The sequence below is a fragment of the Danaus plexippus genome, chromosome 4 (assembly GCF_018135715.1).
Source record: "Danaus plexippus chromosome 4, MEX_DaPlex, whole genome shotgun sequence".
Classification (NCBI taxonomy): domain Eukaryota; kingdom Metazoa; phylum Arthropoda; class Insecta; order Lepidoptera; family Nymphalidae; genus Danaus; species Danaus plexippus.
This window is the reverse complement of record NC_083538.1, coordinates 4,488,788-4,510,347: the sequence shown is the minus strand read 5'-3', so window position 1 is coordinate 4,510,347 and position 21,560 is coordinate 4,488,788. Positions and strand designations below refer to the sequence as shown.

At 32.5% G+C, this 21,560-nt stretch overlaps 2 protein-coding genes across 2 annotated transcripts; both read right to left on the bottom strand.

Annotated features, from left to right (window-relative positions):
- Positions 1–26: 26 nt before the first annotated feature.
- On the bottom strand, positions 27–8,122 carry LOC116768600 (uncharacterized protein PF3D7_1120600-like). The gene is given in 10 exon segments (XM_032659345.2): positions 27–222; positions 2,395–2,512; positions 3,024–3,158; positions 4,218–4,314; positions 4,701–5,276; positions 5,363–5,511; positions 5,693–6,842; positions 6,845–7,568; positions 7,688–7,887; positions 7,960–8,122. Coding segments are annotated over 10 exon segments (3,399 nt in total). The 5' UTR covers positions 8,040–8,122; the 3' UTR covers positions 27–52.
- Positions 8,123–9,053: 931 nt separating this feature from the next.
- On the bottom strand, positions 9,054–21,497 carry LOC116768482 (cilia- and flagella-associated protein 44). Its single transcript, XM_061524132.1, has 42 exons — positions 20,890–21,497; positions 20,499–20,649; positions 20,169–20,331; positions 19,442–19,596; positions 19,205–19,368; positions 18,992–19,122; positions 18,753–18,857; positions 18,529–18,678; positions 18,390–18,449; positions 18,086–18,328; positions 17,768–17,944; positions 17,467–17,658; positions 17,246–17,388; positions 17,044–17,174; positions 16,688–16,868; positions 16,445–16,610; positions 16,218–16,321; positions 16,024–16,129; positions 15,578–15,750; positions 15,276–15,485; positions 15,041–15,151; positions 14,649–14,817; positions 14,355–14,528; positions 13,920–14,117; positions 13,708–13,843; positions 13,532–13,631; positions 13,337–13,439; positions 13,147–13,266; positions 12,776–12,974; positions 12,504–12,663; positions 12,276–12,414; positions 11,914–12,116; positions 11,611–11,839; positions 11,279–11,383; positions 11,097–11,204; positions 10,822–10,976; positions 10,469–10,618; positions 10,253–10,394; positions 10,024–10,180; positions 9,483–9,608; positions 9,260–9,396; positions 9,054–9,183 (listed from the first exon to the last, which is right to left on the bottom strand). The coding sequence occupies exons 1-42, from the start codon at positions 20,924–20,926 to the stop codon at positions 9,145–9,147; spliced, it is 6,102 nt and encodes a 2,033-aa protein (XP_061380116.1). The 5' UTR covers positions 20,927–21,497; the 3' UTR covers positions 9,054–9,144.
- Positions 21,498–21,560: the final 63 nt, after the last annotated feature.

The window sequence follows — 21,560 nt, the reverse complement described above, 5'->3', positions numbered from 1 at the left end:
TACAATTATAGAAAAAAAAAACAAAATTAAAAACAACAAGATGATGCAATATTTATTCAACATCATGTGATATAAGTTCTGGCGGCCATTTTGCAACGACCGGCGGCAACAAAGAGGCCGGACATAATAATAGTTCGTAAATGGATTCCAACGAGTAGCTTCCAAGACAATTGAGCACCCATTCGTAGTTTATTGGCACCACGCTCAGCTCCATAGCAAGATCTGTGAAGAAATATATCATAAGTATATATAATAATTACACATAAGGAAATTTTGGCGGGAAACGTACAACGTAATGTCAAAGTATCAAACTTGTTTCACACCCTATATTATTGCAATTTCCATTATTATCTGGTTTTAACCAGTTACCAAAAAATTAATTGCTATACTCAATTATTTATACCCAATACATGTTATTATTTTCTAAATAGATTGTATTGCGTGAATAAAAACACATTACGTATGTATGTAAAGTCGCAATGGTACTGTAACTGTATGCCAAGACGTTATCAATAACAAGTAGGAACAAATATATTTTTAATTGTTATTGTATTGTATATTTTAAGGCATCTATTACCTTAAGAACTTATTATTAGCATATTATATATTCAATTAGCTAATGTAGGATAAAATCAGATTTTTTTTAATTGTTATTGTTGGATTTAAAGATATCATCCAGTTCTAGAATATATATATATATGTTGCAATAAGTTAAAATTAATTTTAATCAACAAGTACTGCGTATTTAAGACGATTACTGATAAAGATTTGTATTGACAGGGCTTACATAAGTTTAGTAAAATCGTTAATTTATATTGAAAAATGACAAATATTTATAAATACTGCTACGGTACATATAAGCCGATACACAGTCACCAAGGTGAAAGACCGTGCTGACGGTGACAGGTTATTAAAAAGCTCCTTCCTTCATAATTATCTTCAACCAGAATGCAAATTTAATTATTTAATTCAACATATGGAACGAAAATTCACACAAACATGATTTGAACCTGCAACTTCTGGTACAATTTTCCAACTGTAAATGATTTATTCCTCACACAAGTCTATTTTAATTCTAATTTAATTATCACATTATTATACATTTCAACTAATTTATATTATTTGTATTTTTACAATTTAATTAAATAGAAATTAAATGAATCTTGAAAATTATATAGTGTGAATACATTGGGCTGAATTTTTTTGAGACACACTTAACAGCAGATAAAAGCAAAATTGTTACATATAATTAATTAGTAAAAAAAAAACCAAACAAACGGCGTCTGAGGTCAATAAACCTCATGGCATTGGAGAATTTTTGGTGGGGGAATTAACAAAAAAAAAATTAATTGTCATTCAAAATTCAGACATTTTTTTTATACTGTAGTCCATAGCGTCCGTATCCGACTTATCTGTTTAATAATTAGCGTCTTTTTGTAATTTATTAAACAAAACATTACTCAAAATAATATTTATATCATTAAAAATATATTACATACTTAATTTATTTGTAGCTCCTTGTCTGATGCCCCTGCTATACAAATGTTGCCATTCAAAACCACTATTTGACAAATTTTAACTTATATGGACATTATCTATTAAAAGTAAGCAAACTTGTTCAAATACTATTTTACTGTGTACTGATATATCAAGCCAGTACGTATAAGCGAAATCACTAACTAATAGTTTTACAAACGAACCAAGTGGAAGGTACAAATTTACATATAGATTTGTTAAAACATTATTTATTATAGTAAGGAGACGAAACTTCTCAGCATTCAATGGACCTACCGTGCGGGTGTCGGGTCCGTCGCGTTGAAAGGAGAGGAGCTCCAAGACTGCCTAGATCTTACAACTCAGATGTAGGTTTAAGGGTCCCCTATTTAACGCGCGTTAAATAGGGGACCCTTAAACCAAGCTCCTCTCTCTAACTAACCAAATTTGAAAAGAACCTACTAGGGCTGTCTTCGAGGCACGTTCCAAGAATGAACTGATGTTAGTTCTGGACAGGCTCAAGTCTTTTAATAGGTTGTAGACAGATTAAGCTTTTACACCTCTTGCTCCTACTTCTACCGCGTACAAATTTACTACGAACCTATTCTTAGCGAGTTCGTTATTGAGCTCGTAATACTTGTTGACCTTGACGGCATGGTTTTTGGGGATATTGGTTTCCCAAGGAACCGTGAGCTCTATTAGATTACCAAATACAGTAATATGTCTGCTCTTGACGCCGACGCACAAATATCCTCTGTGATATTACAATAAATCTCCTGCGTATCCATCATTATAGACCAACTTACCTTTATCAATGTCTATAAATAACATTTAAAATCGATACGCATGTATTACTTTATATTACGTATAAGCAACAAGTGTCGATGTAAGCACACGTACATATGAAGCGGTCCTCCTGTGTGTGCTCGGGTTCGGCTAACAACAGCGAGGGCGTGCTCGACGCTCGGACATCTCTAGCTTCTACAACAACGCGGCCGCCTGAACACTGAAGGATGTCCTACAACAGAAAATACACCTTAATATAGAAAAACTACTAGTAACTATATCAGTAAATTGTATTTCGATGATAGCTATATTTAAAATAAGAACCATATTTTAAGGTCTTATAATAAGAAATGAATAGTGCATGGAGTCCCTCCGCGTTGAAGAAGTGAAACTTCGTATGTGTATCAAAGCAAAGTAAAAAAAAATATTAATATAATAAATAACTTAATATAGTACCACAAGTACGTATTTAGCTATTTACACGACGCTCACACTGTTTACTTCGCTGCATAGCAAGAATACCATGCGTGCATGCATGCTTGGAAACTATAAACACACTCTCTTTCTCTCTCATACTTTCTATATTTGTGTATCTTTCTTTCTCTCTCCCTCAGCGTTAAACGTCTAACGCAACTTTGAAATTCGCATAAGAAGTTTCACTTCAATAACAATCTTATAAAATATATATTAATATATTAGAATTATCTATAGCTTTGAGAATTTAATGTACTATTTAAAATTACCTTCAAAGTATCGACATCTAGTACTCTGAACGGCGGCATACAGTAGAAGCTGATGCCGGTGAATAGTTTTTGTTTAGCCAAACGCGAGCGTCTCGGGCCAGGCTCGCCCGTAGCATCTAACGCTTCGAACTGTTCCTATAATAAAATCATATATACAACATTATAAAGTTCCTTCATTATATAATTTTAATGTGTTACTTTTTATTTTCCATATGTATATTTATAGCTCACGAGAAAAGTAGTATGGATTGAAACGGTAGTTTACTGCGCTATTACTACCTATATTAAAATCGCGATTTGGGAGACTGCGTGCAGTGGCATGCGCTCCATATTAGCAAAGAACCAATGCATAGTGCATACTCTACCCATAAATACATAAATGTTATTTAGTATATTCTAACTAATTATTCACTCAATACGAGTGCTCATAGAGATTTAGGATTTCATAACTATCTTAGAGATTTTTGTATAAACGCCATCTATCGGAACTAAACAGAAATGTTTTCGACCGGCCACTACTAGCGCCGCTTTCCAGGCAACGGACCGTAATAAGCACTACTCGCTGCTCATACAAACCTCATGTTAGATAAAAATATTTGTATATATATTGCGTATTACAAACGTATTAAAAACAAATAAGCCCGAGAGCCCAGGACGGTTAGACGCTCAGTATTTTATAAGAGTTGAAAGTTTCTCTGTACATGTCTCCTACACAGGTAAGAACGATCAGCGACTATAGAGTTTGAGTTGTGGTTATTTGGGCAGGTAACAGGTAATAAAGGTATCTAAAATAATCCCTTACTCTCATCAAAATATAAAGCTCAATTTTATTATATTTCCTTTACGATAACTTTAGAAATCTCGTCATCCATGGCCGGACACTTATGATAATTGCTAGCCGCTGCCAGACACCCCTAAGCCTTGATAAATTATAATTACACTTCCGTTATAGTATAAAAACTTATTTTGTATGTTACCCGTAGACCGATCAGAATAAGACAGGACAATTTATTCGGTAATTCCATGCAGCTCCGTAATGCGTTAAAGGTATAGCATTAGCCATATAAATCTATACATTTTTAATATTCTTGTAAAATGATATAGATGTTTACAATACACTTAACAATTATTATAAATATGTAAACTTGAAGAATATTTTCTTTGGAATAATGTTATTTCAATATTTTTACACACCTCATCTACCACGCCATTTACTTGTAAACATTTTTCAATCCATTCATATGATATAATCCATTTCCCACCGGCTATAGCACACATGAATTTAACGGATCTGTAAACATTTTTATAACTAATTATATCAGAATATTTAAATTTTTATCATATAAATTCAATTTAATTTTTTATCAATACATAAAGCGATATATATACTAAATATATATAATAAGTCTTGGTAATTTAATATGAAATTTAAAATGTTTCATGTTTTTATTATTTGTCTTTATATGTAGTGACAGAACTAAATCATCTTTTTGTAAAAATATCGAGCAAAATTAAAATTGATATTCAGTAATCTTATAAGACTATTATTTTTAAATTAAAATCTACTGAATTTTTAAATCAAATACAACATATAATTTATATTAAAAATAATTTAAATTGTATGTGGTTAGTTTTTAAAGCAATGTAAGTATTTTTATAATAATGTCATGGAATTACCGTTGTGCTTTATTCTCCTCGTCCACACCAACAACCAGATGTGTTAATTCTTTAGTGTATTTTTCAACATATGTCCAATTTCTTTTGGAGCATAAAATTTTCACATTGCTCTGTTCAGATGCGGTCAGACATGATCCAGCAATACAATACTTTAAACACCTCTCGTTGTGTCTCACACATTCTGAATCTATGGTTTGTTCGAATGCTTTGCTTAAGAATTCCTTCTCTTGTGTGGTTTTTGCGAGGACAAACGAGCTTGGACACATAGTGACGTCAGCTTCACTGTTTTCATTGTTAAATTTAAGTGATTTTCTTGCTACGGGTGTCGATTTATGTTTTATTTGGTCCACAAACTTTGTTATTGTGATAGGAGTCTCCAATGTTGGTCGGGGCAATGTTTCTAATACTGTAATATTTTTTGTAGACTCTCCGACTGTATCAGATAAACTTATGATATCTGCCTCAATGTCTGTTTGTCTGTTTTGAACTTTAAGTTTTATATTTTCTTTCATCGTAACATTGTTGCTGTTGACGGTTGATTCGTTTTTGTTTCGTATTTTAGAGAAGGATGGCGTCCTGTAACATAAGTATTTTGATAATATATGTGCTGTTATAGCATATAAACAAATTATAATGTTATCAGTAGTTAGTAATTGCATTACTTTTGTGGTGTATCTTCGACTACACTCTTGTCTGAATCTTCATCCGCCACAGGAGTGCAAAGCTCCATGACATCTAAATCTGCATTCCCTTTCTGGTTATTTATTACCTTCTCTCCATCAGAATCTTTGCTGCATTGACTTTGTTGTGTCTGAAAAATATTAAAAATATCAAGCTAACATTAGCTTCAATTTTTTATCAAATCATACTATTGCAGAAGTATTTTCTCTATATAATCCCAATACATGGATTACTAAGGTAAAATTTGACTTAGAGCATTTATTTTTTATTTAATTGATAAGTTTGCATTAATCTTATTATACTAAATTTACCTTATAGTTTAATGTTTTCAGTATTTGAGACTCATTATCCAGCATAGAAAAGACATTTTCACTGTATTTTTCAATGTGTTTGTATTTTGATGTTTTATTGTCAAAGGAATTATTTATGACACTTATTTGTGATGGTGATTTATCAAACGGTTTAATGGTCTGAGATTTGTTTATTTTTTTCATATTATTTTTAACATCTTCCATAGTATTCATGTGGTCTAACATTTGGCAAAAAGCCTCATCATTGACATGATCATGCTCCATAGAACGATCTTTGTCTCTCATTTCATTGGTCGCTTGGATCTCTTTGTATGGTGAGATCTTTCTTTTTTTGTTACTCGGCAGATTTTCACCAAAATCTGTTTCCCTATTTCTTTTATCGGATTTCGGAGTCTTAGTTTTTGATGTCCTGAAAGAAGGTAGGATAGCTGATGAGGTATTTTTTGCTGATTTCATTGGGGCGACATTTGCTTCTTTGATTGAATCAGTGTCAAAAATATCCATATCAGCCTCTTCTTGAATTTCAGTTATTTTGTTTAATACCACCTGACTGCTGTTTTCTTGTAGTACATTTCTGCATGGTGTTTTCTTTATGCTTTCTTGGTTAGTGTTTAAAGATTTCATCATTTCTTCCCCGATGCTTTTTGTTATTTCAAACTGAGCGGTGCTAGTGTCAGCTGATGCCGTGTTCTTCTTAGAGACTGTTTTATTCACACTATTTATCTTTGAAACTGTATTTGTCTTGTGAATATTTTCACAATGGACAGTATTTTCCATATTGTTAATTGTAATTTTAGAACTAGATATATCGTTTTTATTTTTGTTATCATTTTCTAATGATGTCTGAACTTCTCTGTCTGAATTAATTTTTAATTGTACATCATTGTCCTTTTTCTTTATACAAATGTTTGTAAGAGTATTTCCTATTTTTATAGTGATCTCTATATCATCATTGTTCACAGCCACCCCAGTTGAATGTCTGTCTGTTGGAATTTTTATATCATTAATTTCTTGCGCTTTGTATATAAGAGCACTTTTCTTAACAAATGCCACTTTCGGCGGAGGTAATTCATTGTTTTCGTTTATAATTTTATGACCTGTTACACTATTTGTAATGTTGTTTTTAACAGAATCACTGCTTGTAACTTGTTCAGAATCATTTTTTTATTAACATCACAGTTATTAATGAGTTCATCATCTTTTTCATTGTTTACAATTTGTGGTGTATTATCATCAATAGTATATAAATTTTCCTGAGTTATTGGTGGTACAATTTTATTTATATTTTTTTTACACATTTCTATAGACACATTCAATTTATTTCTATGTTTTTTGTTTAATTTACTGAATTCTTTTTTCATTCTTTTAACATTATTCCAATTTTTAGCTACCTTGAGGCCACTTTTTTCAGATGTTTTTTTTGTGTCTAGACTGTTAGTTTTATCTTGTTGGACATCTTGTTTAAGGTCAATGTTAGGAGACTTGTTATCTTTGTTCCTTAAGCTACGTCGAAGATTGTTGGCATTATACTCATCATCCATCATAAATTCAAAAGGTTCAATATCCATAGGACCTACAACATTTTCTTGATTCTTATTAGTATTTTTGTCCGTCTCTGGCATTTCTTCTATATTGTCCCAGTCATCTTGTTGAAGCGGAATATGAATAACTTCTTTATGATTTGAAATTCTCTTATTTACAGAGTGAACATGTATGTCGCTTGTAACTTTTTCTGCTTCCATCTGTCCTTGAGTTGATTGGGTAGAATTTGTAATAGGAGCAGAAAACTGGTTTTGTGAACTTGCCAACCATTCTTTAACATTCTTATTTGGTTCATCTTGATTTTCTGTTGGTGAATCTAGTAAATACTCATCCACTGTAACATTAAAACAAATCAATATATACCTTAATTTCGATACTACTTATAGTTACCAATAATGTTTACGACATTTAATTTAAAGTTTGACTAACTGTTTAAGAACAAGATATACTTACACTTTATATTAAAAAGGTCTTCCAAGGTTTTAGATAGACTTGAAATATGTTCGGTGAGATTTTGGAGTGGAATATTTAATTTTAGATTTTTCTTTTCGATGGATTTCCCACAAGAAGCACAGACTCTACGGCCGCGCCAGCAAGAATGACACAAAGAGTGACCACAGTCTGCTGTTGTGGGTACTGTATAATACTTACAACTAAAATCAAATAGTAACAGTAATTACAAAGTACTAAACGTGAATAAAAATTCTGACGATTAAATAAATTACCATTCTATACAAGTTACGTGGTCAATTTGCTGTGATGCTAATTTCGAAAGTTTGTTTAGATCCAAATCTATCAGTAGCATTTTAAAATATTTTCATAAGTCGAGTATATTGAATTATAATATAAAAAACAATGTTGTCTTTAAAATAAACATTTCGCGGTCTTACGAATGTCAATTGTCAATAAATGTCACAATGAAGTTCAGATCTTTCAATATGACAAATTCGAAATGCCAAAGAAATGGAGAAATAGATTTCCTAAGAGGTATTAAAAAAAATCTTTAAAATTTTATAGATTGCCTTAAATATTTAAGATCCATAAATATTATTAATTTAACTTTATTAATTATGACTTTCAAGCTTGTTAAATGTTTAGAACATATTTAGCAAGACACGCAGAATGGAAAAGACCGAACATTGATTAATATACTTTTTTTTTCATAAATGTGCCAGGCTACCGATAAATAACAAAGCAATTGATAGACATGAATACAATTTTTATAGTATTCACTATATTTCATATTGTTGAAATATTGCTAAGCAGTAAAATACTATTAAAAGCAGTAAAGTGGTTAATTTAAAAATGTAATATTTAAAAATTAAATTTAAAGAAAGCCTTTTTAGGAGTTACTGTTTCTTTCTGTTATTTTTAGAATTTAAATGTTAACGATTTATCATGGGTATCTTTTAAAACTAAGTAGTGTGGTGACTGTATCGAGGTTTTATTAATTTTTAATTTTATATTTCAAGCCTTTAGTTATTACATGCTTTTCTTTAGCTTCATGTGTGTATATATATATGTTTGTAACCGACTTCTTCCAACAAGATTTTGACCCATTTTAAACGGACTGATTTCGCTCAAATTTTGTAGGCTTATCAAGAACCGGTGTCAAGTTCAAAAATACTATGAAAGATATAGTACAAGTCGCCCCATGCTTTTCTCATAACAATACTAATATTTTCCGCTCACTGTTATTGTTAATGTTAAAAATTTTTTTACTTCTTAGTTGGGTTAATTAGAAAAGGATGTTTTTTAGTTTTTTTAACTATATTTTATTATTTGATCCATTTAATAAAATAATATTACACAGTTAATACGTAAACTTTTATTAATTGAATAATTAGGTACTATACTAGTATTGATATAATAACTATATAAAACTGTTTCGTCTTCTAAAGTTTCAAATGCTACTTTTCCGTTCTAGAAGAATCAGGAAAACTCATTTTCTGGAAAGGAACACATACAGGGATTATATAAAAATCATTGATGTCAAACAGGTTCCTAAAAAGTGTTTATAAATACCGATTCCGTCATAGCCTGTTCAACATCTTTATCCAGCTGTTGTCTTTCTTCAGGAGTAATAATTTGTGCTCGTAGACTATTTATGGCGATTTTGACCAAGTTTTGTAATTGTTTTGTAGGTGCAAATATACCACAATCTAAAATAAGACACGGATGATTAGAAAAGTGAAATTAGTTTTGATATATGTTTTTAAAGTCTTGTGCACTGTCTTTTATAAGAGACCTTTGATATCTTGAACGATGTCAGACACTTCAATTGCGTCTATAGATTCTGCGCTAAGCGGATTATCATCGTCAGTTAAGGCATTCACGAGGGATGTCATCGCCATTGTCAATGTTTCCTCGTTATCTAAAATTTTAAAAAGTTTTTAAAGTTGGTCTTTACATAAGATTTGTGATTAAAGTGTATTTAATTGTAATTATTATGCAGGATAATTTAATTTAAAATTTCAAGCTCATACGATAATGCGAATAGACAACAGATTGGTATTACCCTTAACTAAATAATAAAGTAAGTAATCTAAATGAAACTAATATTTTTCGTATATACCGTAATCACGGTTATAAAGTAAACGTGATCACGGTTGCTGAGAAGTAACCGAAACGTCGGGAGTATGTAGTTTTTTACAAAAATAAAGCACGCGTAGTATATCCGAAAAATATTAGTTTAATTTAAATGAATAAAACTCGCAAAAGTCTTAGATCTCATTAAAATAAGTAATCGTCAAAGCAAGTAAAAAATGTAAACAAAAGTCGTGCTTTACCCATATGCTCTATCGATGTTGTATGCAAAATTGTAGCAAGGGCTGGTCCAAGTCGCTCTTCGAGTTTTTGTTTTTTATCAGAGACGCTATCTAACGCTACCTCTAGTGACTTCATAACTTCGTGAGTTTTCGGAGTCATTCCTTCCATTGCTTCTACCTATCAAAAAGTTAATTAATTTAATTTTAATATATTTTTATGTATTTCCGGACACTGCAACTTAAAACTTACATGCTGGCTAAGAAGCCGGTCGGCCAATGTTGCAAGAGCGTCAAAAGCTCGCGTCTGTTTTTTGTAAAGGCTAGGATCACCGCCATACTTCAGGAGCCACTTACGTACCAATGTATCGACGACGTCAAATCGTGTTTTTGAACTAAAATTTTTATGTGCATGTGAACATATGATTTTATTTCGATTTACATAGATTTAGAGATTGTTTTTACCAACCCAGACAAGACTTTTCGTAGTTCTGTGGTAAGCTCTCGGAGTAAATCCTCCGCATCATCCCGGGATACTCGCATCATGTCCAGGCAATCGTATAGTAACTTCATCAAGTTCACTTCGTACACCAATTTTGCTCGAGAGCCAAGAGGCGTTCTGAGTAATACAGTACATATATTTTTTCTATAGAACATTTTTTTCAATTCGATATTTAAAACAGTTTCCTTGTTGTTTGAAGAAGGATAACAATGATCGATTTTTTGTTTATATGAGGAATTTGTCTACATTTGGATGTTTTTATTTTAGAGTATTATTTTATTAAATATTATTGATTCTTATATTAGTAGCAGAGACTTTACATTGGGAAATATTTGGTCGTTGGCGGTCGTGCTGTAGGCGGCACCATCTGCAGATATATCTGAGACCGATCAGATTCCGATGGTGACCATTCCGACGGAGCCACGATTTGAGACAGCGGCTTCAGACGCAAATTGTGAATCTCTTCCTCCAAAACCTAGAAGTACTAGAATGTAATTAATATGTATAATCTAATTGTCTTCTCGTGAATCTAATTGGTGAAGATAAAACCTCCGCCTGAATATTGCTTAAAAAATATGAAAGATGTTATAGTTGCCTTAATTTGCTCCTGTTGCTGAGCGCTTATAATACGCAGACGGATAACATCGCGGTGGTATTGCGCCGGTTCGTAAGCGCCGGGCATTACTGTCGGATCTTTGTGGGGCTAAAAATTATATCAAGTCGAATTTAGTTGGCATTATTAATTTGTCTTGTATTTTTTATCTTTGGATATATCACCTTTTGAGGATAAATGTCGGCCTGGAGTGCTGCCGCTAAGCGGAGACGGTCAGAGTAACGGTTTATAGTGGTTAAATATTTTTGTTCAAGTTCGCTGTGACGCTTCTGTTCGAAATTAGAAAACGATTGTAATAATCATTATATTTGTCCGTCCCCTCAACATCACGACCCGGAAGTCTCAAAAATCGTATAAATTTTAATTTATTGTTATTCATATCAATTGTAATTTAAGTATTGAATTCAACTTGAATAAAATAAAATTGTGTAAAAAGAATTCATATTTCAGGCATTTTTAATATTCATAGATGTCAATCAAAACAGATTATTTTTACCCTCCACTTATTAAGCTGATTTAGTAAATGGGGTATAGCTGATAATGCTGCAGAGAATTTGTGCCTCCGTGCCAGCTGGCGTAGCAGTTCATCAAGTGTCTTGTCCACTTTCCGGGGCTTGCCGAGTTTCCGCGTTAAAACATCCCTCATTTGGGCCTTCAACTCTGCTGCTCTGTTTTCCATAGCGCGTAAATCTACATTCATACGGAACAGATGGGTTCGGTTTATTCTGCAAAATTGGTTTAAAGAAAAATTTAATGGTTAACGTTGTATGAGTATGTTAAAGTATATTTTATCACATACTTCTGACGTTGCTTCTGCTGTTTTATCTCATCCTGCAATTCCAAAACTCTATTTCTAAGTTTAGACAGCATTTTTTCTGGGAACACCACAGTGTGGGACAACCCGCCTGGTCCTGTGCAGTCTTTGATTGCAGATGCTCGGATTTGGTCGTAACGCAGTATCACGACTTGGTCTACTTCATTCATGCAGTTTTGTTTTTCCATCTGAGAAAACCCAATATATCATAAACGATTGACGGGCGTCCAAGAAAACCATTGTGAATGTGTTAAAAAATTTATTCTATACAAATGTATGGATTTATCGTTTTTTTTTTATTGTAGCGACGGTGTTAATCTGATAAAAAACAAACAAGAGTAATTTACCATAAATTCCCTTAGTTCCATTTTCCGCTTTTCCAGTTGTACCGAAAACTTTCTTTTTATCTTATTATGGGCATCAATGTCTTTACGTAACAAGTCAACTAAATGGTCCTTTTCAATCATTTCTTGTTCAAATTTATGTCTACGATAAATGTAAATATATAGTAGTTGCCATAATATTTTTTAATAACAATATAATGAGATCTTAAACAAAATAAGTAAGTAACTAGCCTTGTATTTCTAAGGTCATATGTTTTATTGTAAATGTCAACATCACATCCCTCAGGACAAATATTGGGATCGAGTCGTATGGGACCAATATCCCTGCTGTCCAAGCTACCCTCATCTTCTTCCTCGCTCGAAGAGGAACTAGATTCCGATTCCGATGATTCTGAGTATATGAAAATTTTAATTCGTAAGTATTAAGTAAGTAAGTAATAATTATCAGAATTATTAATTTTGAAAAATAAAGAACAGAAAAGGAATTTCTTCAATAATACAACCGTCTTCGTTGCGCTCGCGAGGTGGACGGTATTTCTTCTTAAATATTCTGCGTAAGAAATCAGCAAATTTATTATCTTGAACAAGTTTTTTGAATTGACGCTGTAAGTCTTGACAAGCAAGATCAAGACTCTCCTTTTCTTGCTTATGTTCTTCAATGCGTTGTTCACAATCTTGTATCTGATCATTAACACCACGAACCTAAAAGCCCATTTACACATATTACTGCATATTAAGCCTTCTTTTTTTTAATGAGCTCCTTGTATTTTTGTAAATATTCTAATGTGGACATGAAGGATAAAAAGACTTTTTGCCCCACTAAAGACACTCACTGCTAAGCCAAGTAAAAACCTGAACTGTTCATCATAATTACCTGCATAAGCTTAGCATAAACTCTCTCAGCGAGTCTGTCTTCATGAGCTTCGAAACGATTAAGCACAGTCATTTCTCTATGTAACTGATACAGATGTAGTTCAAGCAACTGATTTTTCTCCTGTGAATTTTTTATAATTATTTGTATCTCGCTTTTCTGTTAGCGGTCCATTTATTTAGATATATTTTACCTGTACACGAATGCGTTCTCTTTGAAGCTGACGAAGTCGTGAGTCAAATTTCTGGACTAAAACCTCGGCATCAACAAGCAACATGTCTTGCTCATAAAGATGCCTATATTAAATTGAATTTTAGATACTAGTTGGCATGTAAAAAGTTATTTGTGTATGCTGGGATCATAATATATCAGAATGTGAACTATTTACCTTTCAATTCGTCTCTCACGAATTTCAATTTCAATAGCCGTAGATTCTTGATCAGGTTTTGGTTTCAAAAGCTCCCAAGACGCAATAAGTGGTCGCGATTCTATTTAAATGTTTTAAATATTTATTTCTTGTATCTACCGAATTCGAAATACACTTATAGTTTATAAAATTATTACCCGTAATTGGAACGAATCGGTTAACTCTGGGCTGTCGTATTCGTGGTTGCGGATATAAAAATGACTTTCTGCGTTCAATTGTTTTTCTTGCACTGGTAGCCCTTCTACCCGTCGGTTCTATTATTTCTGGCTTTATCTAAAAAGAAAATATTTGTGTTATATGTACATTTCAAAAAAGTGCGCCGTGGGATTATATAATTTTATAATTATACTTCTAATTTTTTTTCTGGAAATTCCAAGTCTTCATCAATCACGGGCACTGGAGGAGGTGCTTTTGCTAATTTGTTTGGAATTTCAATTCGGATTTCAGCTAAACGTCTACCTATATCTTGCATTTTTGAAACTAGCCAAACCTTTTGCTCACGTAATTCCAACACTTTTTCATTAAACTCACGTTTATTATCGTAGATCTGGAGACAATAAATTGTAAGTAACATCAATAATCTCTTCATTACACACCATATATATTGACTACATTGATAATATTGAATATATTTATAAATCTGAGCTTTATAGCTACGCAGACTGTGTTTATAGTATTAGTACTTTTTTTTTAATAAAAACATAAGTAGTTTAATGAACAAGAAAATATTTATTTTGACTAGATCCTAAGATTACTGATGTCAAGGACAGTTCAAATATACAACCTCTTTCCTGGCAAGACATATTCGCAACTGAGTATTATGTCCCTGCGGTGCAACATAGTCCCCTTGTGTCTTGAGTACGCGATTGCCAATGGTCTCTTCTGCTTGTTTGAGCGCTTCACCTGCACCAGGCGGCAATGCATGCGGGTCCGGTTTATGAGATAGATGATCTTGCCACTGAAGATGACGTGATCTCATAATTATTATGTATAATTTAATGGTCTCAAGGACTTATGTGTTGCTTATTTTGGGTCTATTGTTATAACTAGCTAAAAAAGTCTCAAAGAAATCATTTACTTCTATAAATTGAATGTGATGCCGATTCAGTCTTTGGTGATAGTTGCGTAGAGCTTTTTTAAGGGGGTGTGGTGGTTTAGGCGGAAGTCCCAGTAGAAAAGACGCGATTCTAGGTGGACCCCATGACGCTCTCTTAGCCGCTGCTCTTGCTGTAGATGCTTCCGCACGTCTAAAGTAATAATTAATATATTGCATTTTCAAAAACTTGACAAATTATCTGTTGAATAATACCTCTTGTATAGAGAGATCTGTACTCACCCCTTTTCAGCATCGATTAAAGCAAATAAATTTAAATTCCTATGGCAGACATGTAAACATATTTTTTTGTTTGGCTAACTGATATATCTAAATCTTTATAAAAAAATATATGTTTTATTAAAGTCATATACAACCTTCCACGCAATGAAGCCTCGGCCATTTTTTGGTGCACTTCTTGAAGCTGATCGTAGAAGGCCTTGGAAAGGTTTTTTTGTCGCAACGGTCTTATCTTTATTTCCGGATCCCTATTGAAAAACTCTTTTTATGATTATATTCATCTTAGTGAATTAATAAATCAGAATTGGTTAAATATCAAAATCAATGTCAAGTATAGATTTTTGATAGTAAACTATTAATAACAATGTATACCGTATCGCTTTTAAAGTAAATGGATACACATCTAGCTGTATAATATTCCTTGAATACATCTTCTGTAAGCCCAGGTCGGAGGCTTCAAGTTGATGAGCGAGTTTGCGGCGAGTTAAGGCTTTTAAATCATCTAGTTCCTTTTCTTGTACAACCAAAGGTCGTGGGTCCAGAACAACATCGATTTGTTGAGAATATGGCAGTGCTCGATTGCTATATTAAAAAAAAGTATTATCATCGATTACAGAGTTATTTCTTTAAAAATATAAAATGAAAATGGGCAATGTGAAAAAAATCTTGCTTACGCTTTAATCAATTTGTTGTATTCTATACCCAGTTCGGATAGTTGGTCACGAACTCGTTTTTTATGGGCATTTGCTGTAGATATCATTTTATCATATTCCTCTTTTTGTTTTAGTTGTTCATGTGACATTAATTCCCCGTCAAGAGTACTCGGTTCTCGAATTTTTTCCACTTTCTGAACCGAAAATTGATATTATGCTTTTATTTATTTAGGGGAGAATTTTTTTCCAACCTAAGAAAACTTAAAGAAACACGTGGTAGCGTCTATTTTGCAGATTGTTGTTTGACTAGGCATTCAAGACTTTCACTGAAGATCGATTTAAAATAAATATTAGAGGAATAATTTGTGCTATGAGCGGCAGTGCTAAGAGGTCTTTTTTTCTTTTCTAGAATTCCTTTACAATTTTAATTCAATTTGTCCCTAAATATGCAAAAAAAGCAAACTTACAGGCATTTCCTCTATTTCCGGCGCTTCAGACACTGGCAGCAGAGGTTCCGTGAATGAAATTTTATATGAAAATATGTTGCCATCTGTTCCACCAGTGTAAAAATATCTAAAAAGATTTTTTCACTATTAGTAGAATTAGATAGAAAATGTACAAATCGGGAAATTAGTGGGCAAAAATATTTTCTTGTATTTACCTTCCGTCACTGCTGAACTCAAAACAAGTTATAGCGCCTGTATAAAAATCATGCATAGGCAAATAATAGTTGTCTTCAAAATCTATTCGAGGAGTAGGTTGGGTCTGTTAAAAGAAAAGATTTGTGAAAATATTATACCTTGATCTACTCTATACAAAAACCTTACTTTCATTTTGTACTATTTGACATAATCTAAAATCGAATCTGAAGCAACTTTAAAACAATACCTCTTCCTTAGCTAAGCGTCGTCCCTTAAGTTTCTTCAGCAACTTTTGTTGTGCTAAGAGCCAAACCATGCGATGACGTTCCGGAGAATCCTCTTCTTCTGTGGGCATACGCACAACACGAATGTATCCTGAATTTGTTCCAATAACTAAATAGCGATCGTCACATCTAAAATATGGGTAAATACTTTGATATTTTTTTTGCTTCAAAAATGGAATTACGTAGAGAATAAAGACTGTGCATACACAAACTGTAATGTTGTTATATTATCACACCAAGCTCCTGGAAACGGGCCATATTTAAGGATCTTATTGTGCCCTGGTTTAACTAACAACAAAGCTCCAGTCCCTTCTTGCACAATCCAAATGCCTTCTTCACAATATTTGGCCCAAGTTATCGTAGTTCCCGACATGGTGTCACTCTCAACTGCAAGGAATTTACTGTGATATGTACGATTTTCCTAATACAATAATAAGTTAAGTAGCCATTAATAGATTTAAATTTGTTTGAAAAATATTCCCGTAGAATAACATCGATATAAATAGAATATTATTTTATGCAAAAATTTTTGTTCAAGTAAAAATATTTTTTGGCATCGTACTTAATTGAATTTCTCCTATCCATTCTTCTTCTTCATCATCTTTTTCATTTTCTGCTTCCTCCTGTCTCTTAAGAGCTTCTTCGTCTATACTAGCCAAGTCTTCTTCTCTGGGAAATGGTCTGTGCTGCATGCTGTAGCAATTGATTACTATAAGGTAAATTCATGAAAAAGAGAAATAAGCTACTCATTATATATATCATACTAATATTTTTTGACTAGAATGTCTTGATGAGAAACAAATTCTTGCTTGAAAGTAGTGATTTCGGTATATAGTCTGTCAGGAATTTTCGGAAGTACTGCTTCAGTAATCACACCAGCTTGGCCACAAAGCAGTATTGTCCTTTCCTTATAATCAAAAAATAAACTTTTAAATTAATTTTCAATAATCCATAACATATACATGAATTACGAAGTACGACTTACTTCCTTTGGTTTCCAAGCCATAAAAGCGACGTTGTTAGGTGTTTCTATAAAACCTAACCTCTTAAGAGTGAATGGAGTTCCCATTTTCAAACTATACATAAATAAAGTGCAGTCTTCTGCACAAGTTACTAATAGGGTTCTTGGGTCATTTATTGTTATTTGAGTTATCGCCTTGGAATGGGGCTTCAGCAGCTGAAGAACATTCGAAGAACGTATCAGTTTCACGTTATCAGTTTTAAAATTATGAAATGTTTTACTTTTCTACTAGACCAATATAAAAAATTTGCTTTAATCATGTTACCGATATAAGATCTATAACATCAGCATTAATTGAATCATCGCTGTGGATTGTTAGAGCGGAATGTACTCGAACTTCAATTAAAGTCGATTGAGCCTGGAGACGTTCAGGGTGGACTAGGATTGTTCGCATAATGCCATCTGCAAATCCCACTAGTAGAATACGAGAAGTTGGGTCGACCTGATAAAAGAATTATATGTTTCTCTTATATATGAGCCTTTACTTTTACTTACTTTACCTTTACTTTACTTTAGGGCCTTTACAAGGCATATAAAAAATTCTTAGCTTGACGCAAAAAAACTTCAAATGGATTTTTCTTACATCTAATGGTGGATATAGCATACAGGTTATAGCAGTTTGGAATTGGTATTTTGCCAAAATATCATGCGTCTCTGAATTATATGCATGAAGAGCTCCATCTTCCCCCGCAGTTATAAGGATAGGGTAAGAACGTAATGCAGCCATGGCTACTATCCCACTTGCATGAAAAGTCATAATCTTGCGGTGATTACATTCGAGCTTGTCTATTTCTAAATCGGTTGTCCAAATACCGCCGTTGCCGTCCTAAAATAATGTAATATTCACATTTTGTTGTCATATTATGAAAGAGGATATATCAACTTACTTGAGCATAAAAATACATGTCTTTCTGATGTTTCAAACACATTATTTTACACCCAGGAACCTGAAAAAGTAAAAAATAAGTTTTTTTTAATACTATACAAAACCAAAATTGCAACAATTGAAAGATTCTTTCGACTGACATAGGTCTCTGCAACTGGATTAAGTTCCACAGTGGGGTCTTCTTCTGGGGGATCAGCTTGTTCCACTGTATCCCAATACCAGGCACGAACGTAACCGTCTTGACTTATAGTTGTAACTTCATCACCAGCTGGACTAAGCATGAATTGCACCTGATACCAAAGTAATTTAGATTAAATAATCAATTGACTTTTAGACCTCCAAGGTACTTTTAGAAAATCATTACCACTGGTGCTTTGTGGCAAGTTTTTCTGCTGCGTTGTGTAACTTCCAACTTAACCAGACCAGCTTCCCATACTAAAATATTACCCCATTCGCATCCAGATAGAACCTTGGTACAAATAAAATTTGTGATTGATTGATTTGATTTAAGCAGAGTTTTAGCATAATTATGAAACAATATATAAATATTAAACGAAACGGGAAACGGGTAATTAAATGGTGATATGTATTAATGAATTTTACTTTTTCGTCTGGCATAGGATATACTCCAAGAACATCACAAATCTCTGTTTTGCCGAATCTTCCCAGTTCGCCTTTTAACTTTAGTCCAGTAAATGTTTCTGCCATTTTCCAGTTCTTTATATGCGCCGCTCCTAATAAATTATAAAGGCACCACACTCTTTTGATGTTTTGAAATTTAAGTGGATCCATTGTTGAATATATTGTGCTTCATACCTGCTGTAGTTAGTTGCCCCGGACAGTACGGCGAAAACATTACAGTATTTACATCGAACGTAAAGGCGCTTGCACGTAAAAGAATCCTGTGTTTCTTCCAGTTCCAAATTGTCAAATTGTAGTCTGGGGCCTTACCTACCGAAGCTAAGAGTTCGCCATCTGGACTATTATTATAAAATTTTATTATAATTATATTGCATCCGTGTTGAGTTTAAAATTTATTTTATTTATTTGAACCTGAAGTCCAAAATCGAATAAGCATTGGCTGTGCCGTCTCGCAGTACAGCATCAATGTCCATTTGTGGCCAGATGTAAAGTAGAATTATTGGATCATTATCACCTTCTCTGCCCTCAGCTACGGCTATACGATAATTAGGGTCCTTCCTGTAAGACTGTTTTTAAAAAGTTACATTAAATAATAAATCAAGTATTTGTATTTCTTATAGATACCTGAAATTGGCATAAATTTCTAAAGAGATTCTAATTATTTTAATTAATTATTTATCATTTAATATTAGGATGCTATTTGTCTTTTGGCTACTTACACTGTTTTTTCATTACCATTTTGGCTACTTAAATGTTTTTACCTTCTGTTACCGTATCTCACAAAAAGCACTAGAGGATTCTTAGGAAATTGGGTGTGAATACAATTTAGTAAAAATGTCTACCTACCTGCTTAAGGAAATACAAAAATACTGTATTATTCTGAAGACATAAAACGTATATTTTTAGACTCATGGCAGAGCAATATGTTAGTTGCCACGAAAAGTTGAAACAGTTACTGAAATAATACAAGTTCCTGTATCTGATTCTAGTGACAATGAGTATATACATGCGTAGAGAATTTTATCTAACATTTTGAATTTGAGATTTTATCATATATAAAAAATTGTTTACACGGACCAATACATTCGAATTCTATCAAGCGAAACTCTCAAGTGATATTAACTGTGTTCTTTTTTACCGTGAGGGCTCCCACGGAACCTCCTGTTGTAGATCTTCGAAACCAAATTTGTTTAGTGTTAACATCCATAAAAGTGATTATACTTCCCGCTGCCCAGCAAACAACAGAATCGTCGCATGCGCATAGATTGAAATACTTCTGACAATTGTATCCATATGAATATCTTAAGTATAATAAGAATTATAATCTTTTTTTACACATGAACAACATATTTCTCTTAGTTAAGTTATATCCATTTAATTATTAAAACAGATGTTAAATCGTATCGTATCGTATAATTTTCCTCACATAATGAAATTTAATACATGTTATATAAACTCAAAAGGATACTCGAATTCAAACAAATCCAGAGGTATAGTAGAATCTAAAGTATTTACTGCACCAGACAGAAAATCATCTGGATCATATTCGGTTAGAACCGACTCCGCTTCAACGGATTCTTCTTCACCCACTTCAGGTGCTGCCTCTTCAAAAATTCCTTCTAACCTCACAAAAATAAAAAGAACTTTAATGTAATTTTGTGTTAACGAAATGGCTACTATCCTAAGTTATTACAATATAATTCAAACATCAAAATCCCGAAATTTTTTTTTAAGCTACACTTTACGCGAAATTCAGTGTTAATAGTTCAGTGCTAGGAGTTCGGTCTGGTAACTTGTTAAAATATTCTGGACGCTTCTATGCTTGATATAAATATAAAATGTTAAGATAATACTTATACCTTCACCAGCTTGTTCACCGAGCTCTTCATCAGCCATTGTAATAACAAAATATCCTTTGCAATTTTAACAGCGAACAGGATTTACTACTCAATAAATGAGGACTAATCAATAAAATTTGTTGTTGTTGCTTGGTAACGATTTTCATGCTTTTTACTTGCTTATTATTCATTTTGGAACTGTTTGAAAAGTTAGTAATAAAAGTAAAGGGTATTTAAAAAGCTCGTTTTCGTGAGATATTTAGAAATTGTATTATTTATATAATTATTTTATAAAAAACAATATATTTTACATACAAGGTATAGCTTTAGACTTTGTGAATAATTAATTATTAATAATACTATTAAAGTAAATTTCGATGAAGGCATTGTAGAGACTCTTTAGGTCATAAGAATACACAAAGATTATATATTCTGTTTCGGTGACTTCAATAACCAACGAAATTATTATATTAAAGGAAAATTTTATTTCAAAAAAGTATATAAGATATCATTTTGTTTTTATAAAAGATAGTGACTTTTAGTTACCTTGATATACAAGAAATTAGTTATAAGATTTAATGAGTGCAATTTTAGAAAGAAAGAATTAATTGCACCAAAATTTTGTTGTTAATGGCAGCACACAGTAAAATGTCAACCTGTGACACTTAATTGTCATATTATGATTATGACAT